At 32.7% G+C, this 11,604-nt stretch overlaps 1 protein-coding gene across 1 annotated transcript; it reads right to left on the bottom strand.

Moving 5' to 3' along the window:
- Positions 1-3,901: 3,901 nt before the first annotated feature.
- On the bottom strand, positions 3,902-11,306 carry LOC103705131 (leukocyte receptor cluster-like protein). Its single transcript, XM_008788752.6, has 3 exons — positions 10,405-11,306; positions 10,198-10,289; positions 3,902-4,516 (listed from the first exon to the last, which is right to left on the bottom strand). The coding sequence occupies exons 1-2, from the start codon at positions 11,094-11,096 to the stop codon at positions 10,265-10,267; spliced, it is 717 nt and encodes a 238-aa protein (XP_008786974.5). The 5' UTR covers positions 11,097-11,306; the 3' UTR covers positions 3,902-4,516; positions 10,198-10,264.
- Between the last annotated feature and the right edge of the window lie 298 nt (positions 11,307-11,604).

Raw genomic sequence — 11,604 nt, 5'->3', positions numbered from 1 at the left:
CATAAACAAAAACCAGCAAGGCTTGAATGAGTAAACCCTAAATAGGTACTCAATAAGGTGTTTATTCAACCAAACACCAAAATACCAATTGTCATTTAGCCAGAATATTAATTTGATCGTCAACCACTTTTTTCCATAGGAAGTGGACGGAAAACAACGACCCATAATTAATATGGAGCTATTATAGAAAATTTTGGCCCTTCAATTTCCCAAAAAAAAAAAAAAGTATTTTATCTATTTAGGCCCTATTTAGGATTGCTAGTGACACTAGAGGTTTCGGAAAGTAGAGCTTTTGGAAGTACAGTTTTTATTAAAAGCTACATGTATGCATGCATACACACACACACACATATATATATATATATAGTATTATTACTATTATTAGTATTATTACCATTATTACTATCATTAGTAATATTCCTATTATTCATATTATTGCTATTATTAGCATCATTACTATTTTTAGTATTATTACTATTATGAGTAGTATTACTTTTTTCATGTTATTGCCATTTTTAGCATTATTACTAGTACTATTACTATTATGAGTAACATTACTATTATTAGTATTATTACAATCATTAGTATGATTGCGGTTATTAGTATTGTTACTATTTTAGTATTGATACTATTTTAGTTTTATTACCATTATTAATATAATTACTATTTTTAGTACTATTACGATTATTAGTACTATTATTATTATTTTTAGAGTTATTACTATTATTAGTATTATTACAGTTATTAGTACTATTACTATATTTAGTATTATTAGTATTATTATATTGATATATATATAGTATTATTATTATTACTATCATTAGTAATATTACTATTATTAGTATTATTGCTATTATTAGCATTATTACTATTTTTAGTATTATTACTAGTATTACTTTTTTCATGTTTTGCTATTTTTAGCATTATTGCTAGTACTACTACTATTATGAGTAATATTACTATTATTAGTATTATTACTATTATTAGTATTATTGTTATTATTCGTATTGTGACTATTTTAGTATTTATACTATTTTAGTTTTATTACTATTATTCGTATAATTACTATTTTAGAATTATTACTATTGTTAGAATGATTACTATATTTAGTATTATTACTATTTTAGAATTATTACTATTGTTAGAATTATTACTATATTTAGTATGATTACTATTATTAGTACTATTACTATATTTAGTATTATTACTATTATTAGTACTATTACTATATTTAGTATTATTACTATTGTTAGTAAGATTACCATTATTAGTATTGTTACTGTTGTTAGTATTATTACTATTATTAGTACTATTACTATATTTAGTATTATTACTATTATTAGTACTATTACTATATTTAGTATTATTACTATTATTAGTACTATTACTATATTTAGTATTATTACTATTATTAGTACTATTACTATATTTAGTATTATTACTATTATTAGTACTATTACTATATTTAGTATTATTACTATTATTAGTACTATTACTATATTTAGTATTATTACTATTATTAGTACTATTACTATAGTTAGTATTATTACTATTCTTAGTACTATTACTATATTTTAGTGTTATTACTATTCTTAGTACTATTACTATATTTTAGTATTGTTACTATTATTAGTACTATTACTATATTTTAGTATTGTTACTATTATTAGTACTATTACTATATTTAGTATTATTACTATTATTAGTACTATTACTATAGTTAGTATTATTACTATTATTAGTACTATTACTATATTTAGTATTATTACTATTATTAGTATAATTACTATTTTTTAGTATTGTTACTATTATTAGTATTATTACTATTATTAGTACTGCTACTATTATTAGTATTATTACTATTTTAGAATTATTACTATTGTTAGAATTATTACTATATTTAGTATGATTACTATTATTAGTACTATTACTATATTTAGTATTATTACTATTATTAGTACTATTACTATATTTAGTATTATTACTATTGTTAGTAAGATTACCATTATTAGTATTGTTACTGTTGTTAGTACTATTACTATTACTAGTATTATTATTAATAATGGTACAATATTACTATAATGTAATATAATAGTATTATAATTGTAACATATTAAATAATATAATATAATAATATTGTAATATCATACAACAATATAATAATATCTAACGGATTAGAATATAGTCTAATAATAGATTATATTAATAATATAATATTGTTATATTATAATCATATAATATAATGTAATATAATCTAATATATTATTTTTTATATTATTAACTGTATATTATAATAATAATATCATATATTATTGTAATATAACTATTATTATTATAAAATAATGTAAAATTATGATTGTAATAATATGTTGTATTATGCTTATAATAAAATATAAGAATATGCTATATTATAATTATGTATTACTATAGTAATATAATATATTTATACTAATTAATATAATAATATATTATAATATAATACAACATAATATATTTTTAATTTATTATTATATTATATAATATTATATTTATAGTATGATAATATATTATGATATAATATGATATAAGATGTAATCATGAGATTTTTTGCAGGCATTTTGGTCATCAGAAATATTTTATTAAAATCCGATATTGATTTTTTACCTAATACCGCTATATCATCTAAAAGTACTTTTGAAAGGCCAAAAAATACTTTCTAACTCTCCAAAAGTTTCACCAATACTTCTCATTCTTGCTTGTTCATCCAAACATCATTTGCATCTATTCTGGTTCATTCCAGCTTTCCAACCAAACATAGTTTTAGATTTACTTCTTCATAAAAATACAGGAAAAGGTGGAACACGATAGAAAACAGAACTGACAAAACAACATTTTCTTCGGAATCATGATCTAAATGAAAACTCGCGCTTCCCGTAGATGCTAAAATACAAACCCTATTTCCAAGCAACCTTGAAGATCTTCCATGCTACCTACAGGGTTTTCTGTTATAAATGCATTAGCTTTTCTGTTATGTATCCTTTCCCAGTTTATAAATGCATTAGCTTCTTGATCAGCTGCCATAATTTTCATAATATGACTCGGTTTTTATAATCTAATGGACCAATCATGTCCATTAAAGCTCTCTTTGATATTGCTGTGAGTGGCAGGGCTTTTGGAGCTTTTGAGTAGTGGAGCTTATAGTGCTTTGATAATTACATTTCTCAAATACAATAAAACTTTAGTGTATTTGGTAATTAAACTAATAAGTACTTTTGACATAATAAAATAATATTAAAGAACATTACATAGTATTGTTCAGTAAAATATCATACGATGTAATATTACACATGAAAAGTTTATTACATAATGTAATATATTATCATATATTTTTAGAATATAATATAATGTAATATAATATTGTATAGTATAGCATAATAATAAAACATAATATGATATAATATAATATAATAATATACTATTGCATAGTATAATATTATTATAATGTAATGTAACAATATCTTATAACAATATCATTACATAATAATATTACATAGTATATTATTATAATATAATAAAACATTAGAATAATTATAGTGTAATATAATATTATATAGTATAATATAATAATATAATATAAAAATGACATAATATTATATAATATAATTATAGTATCATAATGTATATGATGTAATATGATAATATAGCCTAATATCATATCAGGTATATATTTGTTTGTGAGCATTACGCCATAAAAATTTCATTTGAACTAAAAGAGTTTTCAGAAGCTCCAAAATTAAGACTCTCCCAAGTAGATGTTTTCTTTTTTTTTTTAGCAAAGCCAAAATAACTTCCAAACTTTTTATTCAATACTACTATACCATACTACCATACCATTCAAAAGTGCTTTTGAAACATTTCTGGCTTCCCAAAAAGTTTGCCATCAAAATTATAGTGGGCAGTAAAAGAGGAACGTAGTAGAGAAACAATGTGCAGCCATCAAAATGGAAAGATCCATAAAGCAATAACAACTAACAAAGGGCCCACTGTTCCGGAAATGCCTCAAATCTTTGAACTGAACCACTAACATAAGCAACAAAATTTCTCTCAATGTACCATTATTCCCATCTCCCCCTGCATCAAAATATCCAGACTATAGAAGTTCACAGGAATCAGGAATCAAGGACCTGTCAAATTCTCATTTTGCCCATCAAAGGTGCAGACTGCAGCTGTGACCATATACATGTTTCAAAGGCCGTGCTTGACGATTGACACAAAAGATAGTGCTTCTCTTGACATTTAAAAAGTGCAGCTGTTAACTAGAGATCTGCTCCAAAACTGTCCCATTTCAGAAGTTACATCATCATATAGATCCAGAAACCACTATTCTCTAGTTTCAGTCGGTTAGAGAATAAAGTAACACAAAGTACAGCACTTCATCATCATAATCCACCAAACATTTAAGAATAGGAAAAAGAACAATTTACATGCATATGAGAGTCCTCCATATTCAGAACCTTCTCATCAAAAATCATTCTTCCTGCAGAGAAATCAAATTGTTTTCAGTACTGTCCGACGCTAAAATATCAAAGATTGTTCTATTGATGTTTAAGAGAAATGCCTAGCCAAACGAAAAAAATAATGTCTAATAGAAACAACCATAAAAAAAGCATGAGCAATCATAGATGGTTATGGTAACTCTAAGATGAATGTAAAAGGCAACAAATCTTTCTTGTAACGTGTAGCCACAATTTCAACCATTTGTTGTGCTACCCCCACCTTCTCCCCCCCCCCCCTTCCTTTTTCCAACGTTGGGGGTTATTCAGGAATTTCACATATGACTTACAGTTCAAGTAAACTTTGCAATTTGAGTTGCACAAGTTGCCTGGACCAACAAAAATCCTGGACACTTCAAAATGCCCGGAAATGTTGAGGTGTCTGACATGGCAAGCTCCCAATTTAAACATAAAAACATACATACGCATATACATATATACATCATGAAGTATACATACATCCATCACTCCATCCCATCCATCATGTCATATTCAAATGAATGTATATGGTAAAATCTAGGGACATAAATTTTCGGGAGGTTCAAGTCATGTAATTCATGTTCTAGCATCCAAATACTTGACTTTCAAAATGTTGGTACTCAATTTTAAATCTAAAGGGTAGCTCCATGATCTATCATATAGTTATTCTGTAATTTGGTTGTCATTATGCTCAAATTCTAGATATAGAATACAAAATCTAAGTAAAAAGAGGATTTTTTTTTTTATTATTTCATTTGAATTTAGAACATTAGATGAAACACATGGATGATAAGTTGTTTGGCAGGTGATATGGCTGCTTATAAGTTTGTTTTAGTTGCTTAACATTTAACAACAACTGTACTCAGATTTTCTCTGTTGTTCTTTTTAGAGTTAAAGAAAGAAAATGATTCTTTAAAAATAATTAGTTTCTCTGTTGTTCTCCATTATTCTACTTGATGAAGTTTACCCCTCATGTACGTTAGATGTCAAACCAAATTTTAGATTTCAAGGATTTGTGATTACCTATTCATCCTGCACTCCACCAACAATAATAGAGCACAGAAAGGTGGAATTTGAGAGCTAATAGGTGAGCAGGTTTTCAGCCACTAAAATCAGATATCTAATGAGAAGAGGCCAAGTAACTAGCTACAATGGAGGACAAATTTATAAGGGCTTGCCGGATATGCTCGTGCATGAGGAAAATATAAGCCTACATGCAAGAATAGGAGGCCACATGGCCTTCAAATTTGCTGAAGTTTTTTGACTGCCCAAATCGGTTGATGATGACCGGCTAAATAAATGGACAGTCAAGATCTCACCTCAACTACCAACTGATACACTCACCATCCCATCCACCTTCATGTCTGTTCATCGCCATTGCCCTCAATAAGTCTTCCACTACCCCTTCTAGTCGACATCGTGCAACCCCTTTGCCACCTTCTGTGGCTACTTCTTGCACTGAGGTGGTGTCATTGACCTGACCTTGCTTCAATCTACCAATTATGATGGGCAAGAATTTGTGCAAGGAGTTAATGCTGAGCATCACCTCCTCCGGCTATCCTTGGATTCCAAGGTCGGAAACGCTTCGCCTTTGCCATCATTGATGACCTATGTAGTCCACTCCTACACAACTCAAAAGCAGCTCATCCACCCCACAAATGGGATTCCCAACCTTCCCCATTCATTACACATGATGCTGATGACACTCCATGCGGTCCACACCCCTAAGGCTCCTACTTCCTCATCCAATGAATCTGAGTAGGGAGGGTCGATGATGCCACCATGGTAGCAGCTGGAGGTGGCTAAGGCAACTTGCCACATCAACTAGAAGCGATACAAGACCGTTGGTATGGGCATCATGGATGAAGTGGCCACGAACGAGAATGTGATGAGGGATTGGACAGCAAGCATATCAGCCGGTGGCTAAGGTGAGATTTTCATCTTCCGTTTCTGTTCATCATTAACCAGTTTGGACAGTCAAATAACTTCAGCAAATTTTGAAGACCACATGTCCTCCTATCTGTGCATGGGTTTCTCACACCTATATGCACGAGTATATCTAGCAAGCCTCAATTTATAATTATGGGCAAAGGCAGTCCTTTAAGAAGAGCATGTCATTTCTATTTGGGTTATATAGTTGTATACATGTAAATGACCAAAGGCATCACAAGTTGGCATAGTGAGATCGAGATCGTAGTCTTTTTTCTATAATAATTTCTTGCAAATTCAAGAAAGCAAGAAGTCACCACCCTGTTGATGGCAAATTGAGTTTGATTAACAAGAAATAAAATATAGAGCAAAATCTTCTCTCTCTTTTTTGCGCTCCTCAAAGGAAAGCTATGGAGAGCTTGGTTAGATATCTACTGTCAGTTCTTCAGCTCAAACTGATACCTAATCATTATTTTTATCGCTTTTAGATGCCAAAGAGCCTTTAGTCAAGTTAAAGCCCTCTCAACAATGAAGGTATTTCTAGCATCAAAGGGTAGTAAAATAGCTTCTTTTGCTTTCCAAACATACTGGTGATAAGGCATCAAAATGATGCTAATCATATTGCTTGAGAAATAATGTTACTACAGTGATTAATCTTAAAAGGCAAAATTTTATTGTGGAAAGACTCCTAGAAAATCATTATTTAGGTCATATTTAATGATGCTTTGAAATCATGGAGCTTGTTCTAATAGAGAGGTAATGCCAGCAAAATGTAATAAGATTTACTCATGCATAGACAAAAGTAGCATCTAAAGAGGGGGTGACAAGGTGGGTTTGCTTGTGTATTTAGAATCTTTCCATGGTCTGGTCTGTTTAAGATTCTTTCATACTATCTTCTCTTTACCACATGATAGGTCAAAAGAGCATGAGTAAGCTTAGGAAGGAAGCGCCAAACACTTCAGCATAACGGGAATGAGCAATGACAAATTGATAATATGAGATGCCCCAGGCACCCCCATATAGATAGATTGGTTAAAGGTTTTGGGCCTTGGAGCATCCCATCCCCCCTCTCATTGGGTTAGTCTTTCTTTCCATTGCTTAAGAAGGAGGTTTTCTCGTTTGTTATTTGTATATTTCTTACATCAATACATTCTAAGCTATATAAATAATAACCATGTTAACAAAGAAGTACAAATCTGTTCTAAGATCACATCTACATCAATTAGGAAGTGAAGCGAAAATCTTCCACTAGCTTCAAGATGAATACGCGAAGAAACAACAAACTGGACACGCGCACGCACACACATACTCTCTCTCTGTCTCTTTCTATGGAAAGTCTATTTGTATAAATCGGACATGCTATATCAATTGACAAGAACATGTTTTTAAGAAACACAACTTGAAATAAAAAGAAACCAAAGAAGGCTCTTTTTTAAAAAATGGTGACCACAATCAGATTTGCAGTAAGGAGCTAAAGGCATTACTTATTGTTCATCTATATACTTGCTTCCATATGCACAAATTCACTTTCTGCAATAAAAGAGATCGTAGATATTATGGATGGTGAAGATTGGTTCCTTTCTTGATTCAAGATGAAAAGCTTCCTGCTATTGAAATAATTATGAAATGAGAAAAAAAAAGTCCTATGGACTCACTAAATTCACAATGTCATTAGAAATATAGATTAATAATATTTTTATTCGCCAAGATTACATGAATTCACCAAATCTATAAGAATATCACTAATAATAATATGTTTAAGACTAAAACATCAAAAGGTATCTTAGAGGTATTTTCATCAACTTGCTTAGAAACAAATGGTATAGAATAAAATCTACTTCCAAATGTTTGGTTGCCGAAAAAGCAAGAAGAAAAAGATAAATTAGTAGGATAAAGGAAAAGAAAACGGAAAAAAGGAAAGGGATTTTCGTATTTTCTTATGTTTGATTAAACTAAAAGATGGCAAAGAAAGTTGTTGAGAAAATGGTTAAGATATGACTAAGTTATCTTAAACCACTACTCTACATTCTATTCTCTCTAAGTCACTACCTTTTGAAGAAGACAAATATTAGACCAGTTAGAGAAAATTTTGGCCCTATATATTCTCACTGATTTTCTCTTCCTAGATTTTCTTTTTACCATCAAATAACAACCAATAAGATTCTTTCGTACCAAACTTTGTTTTTTCCCACTTTCTTGGCAACTAAACAAAGCCTTAAGGTTTGGGTTTCAAGAAAAGATCCCTGCAATGGAAACAAATTGAAGACATAATGTTACAATATGAGAATCCTTAATTGGGTAACTTTAAACTATAAAATTATGCACTTTTCTATTCAAGGATGTCTTAGCAGCATCACACTCTTTATGACTTAATTTCCAGTAACAAAATTAATAGGTCTGGAGGCATAACTCAACATACATGTTAAATTAAGCTTGTAAATGTAGTACTCATTTTGCTGCCAACTTAAATGCCATTTTTTTTGGGATATGAATTTCATATGGTTTGGTCATTATGATTCTCAACAACTAGGTCAAAGCCAAAGAATAAGATTATGCAAGAGTGCCCAACCATGGTAAAAAAAGAAACTAGTAGCTTTTAAGTTGATACAAATTCTTACTGAAATTACCTTACCCTATCTTTTTCGGCATAGATTATAATTGGGTTGTATGTAAGGTAAGATATAGACATGAATTTATCAGTTATGTCATGAGAGAACTCAATAAAAAATTTTAGTTCCCACATCATCATCATCCTTCTTTTACCTTAATTTATAGTTATCTCTGATAAAATCAGATTCTTACAACAACATCGTCATGACATGATACAGATGTATATGCTTAGGCTGATACATGAATCACCAGGCAAATAAGCAAACTAACTAGTGGTGTAAACCTGCATTATATGATTCACAGCTGATTTTTATGTTTTGGCCAAAAACATGTGTTTCTCATGAAACCCATGGCCCTTGTTCTCCGACACATGATATGGTTTGGAGCTTCCCATGTTTATAGCAGGGGAATGGAACAATGCTAATAGGGCAGCTCAGATAGGAAATCCTGCCAACTAATCAAATTTTTGGCCTCATAGCCTGACTGAGCATTACTAGGGCTCATGCACATGGATGTAATTCCATAAGGGCCTAAGCCCTTTCCCAACCCTAAGAAAAAGTAAGGCATACATACGCTGAAAACAATTTATCAACAAATCCAGTTTGCAATATTTGGATTCTAGAAAGTTGTCATGTTTGACACTTGCATCAAATTGACATGCAAAACCTAATTCTATTCTGACAATCTCAATTTGCACTTTGCACTTTGAATATGGACTTCCATTGTTTTCAGCCTTATTTTCAAAAAGTTGTAAAACAAGAATAACTGTGTTCCAACAACCACTCACCAATCTTGTCATGAACTCTTTCGAGTTAAGCCAAATAGAAATATTGATGATATCCTCTAAATACAAACTTGCTATTAATGACAATTTTATTTTAAGAAAACAAATATAAGTGGCCTTCAAGTATCCTATATATCATAATAATGAGTTTGTCACATGGTATACCAATTACAAAAAAAATGAACACCATTGTAAGGAGTCTACTTTTTGTGGGTTTTTTCTTTTGAGCAACATCTATATTTGTGTAATTGATTCGTTCCAATACAACAATACAACTTATGGAGCAGAAAACACTAGTTAGTGTCGTAATTTTACATTATACACCAATTTTATATCACGAGATATGGAAAACAGGGATATTACCAGAAGAAGAATGATCCTTCAGAGCAAGACTTTGCCAGAATCACTGAATGAGTCCCCTTACCGCTGCTTAGCTTTCATTTCGCAGGTGCCGCCTGAAGTGAACCAAACGCCAGGATACAAGTTATAAGAAAGACCTATTCCATGCAGTATAAAGATCCAAGAACCCAAATTCTTGAATAGATGAATACAATTATCGGTATCAGTTACCTAGAAAACCCTCGATCCGTTCCCTTCTTTGTTGCCGATGCAAGGAGCGCCCGCTCCCTTTCCTTTTCCTGCTTCTCCCTCCTCATCCGCTCCTCCCTCATCTCCTCTATCGTCCTCTTCCCCCCATTCTTCTTCCCGGATCCATCCACGCTCGCCGAAGAGCTCCAACCCTCGATCCCCTCATCAACGTCTTCTGACAACAAGGACGACGACCTCGAGAGGTACCACGGCGCCTTCACGCCCTTCCCGGCCAGGCCGTACCCCAGCTTGTACTTCTCGTCCTCCGGCGACACCGCCGGGGGCCTCTCCTCCCTCTTTTTCTTCTTGGATTTCTTGGAACCGCCGTCTTCGGCCTCGTCTTTCCTGTACTTGTTGGATTCCTCCTGGGCGCTGCCAAGAGAGGAGAAGTCGGCGAGGCCGTCGAAGAGGTTGATGTGGCGGGAATCGGAGGAAGGCGTGTCGGCGGCGGCGGCAGCGGCTGCAACGGCGGAGGCGGATGAGGAAGAGAGGCCGCGGGCCTGGCGGAGGCGCTCGAGGCGGAATTCGAAGTCGCGGCGGCGGGACTGCTCGCGGTTGAGCTGCTCCTCGCGGGCGGCAGCCTCCTCGTCGCGGCGGACCTTCTCGCGGTTCTCGTAGTTATAGACGTTCCACCGCTTCTGCGGCAATATGTTGAGGCCTCCGTGCCCTCCCATCGCCCTTCTCTCTTGCCGGCTGCGGATTTGGATTTGGAGAGATTCTAGGGTTTGCTGGTTCTGGAGATCGGAATTAGGGTTTTCGTTCTCTTCGATGGACGGCCAGAATTGGCGATCCACAAGCTAGAGACTGGGCGGTGGATCAAAAAAAGAGAGGTAACCGGGTCCCCTTTAATCATATCCCCAAGTCGGCCTACCGCCGAGTTATGGGGAGTGAAAAATGTTTTAGGAATATTATAAGTAAAACAAAACTTAAAAATATAAAGCAACAAGTGACGCAGCCGTGGAAGACAGCTACAGCTGGACCTAGCCTCGGGCTCCGCTCGGAAGAGTTTAGATTAAATTTAGATTTAAATATAAGTCTTATTTATTTTTAGAGTCTGGCCCAAAATTACCATTGGCTCAGCTCGAGCTCGGGCCCACGCCCGAGCCTAAATAAGGATGGAAACAAAGTCCGAATTCAAGCCTACAACAATTTATTTTTCTCTATTATTATTTAGAGAAAATA

This window comes from Phoenix dactylifera, chromosome 3 (assembly GCF_051530095.1).
Source record: "Phoenix dactylifera cultivar Ajwa chromosome 3, Ajwa_hap1_PhDact_Kaust_v1.1, whole genome shotgun sequence".
Lineage (NCBI taxonomy): Eukaryota > Viridiplantae > Streptophyta > Magnoliopsida > Arecales > Arecaceae > Phoenix > Phoenix dactylifera.
This window is presented reverse-complemented; position numbering and strand designations above follow the sequence as displayed.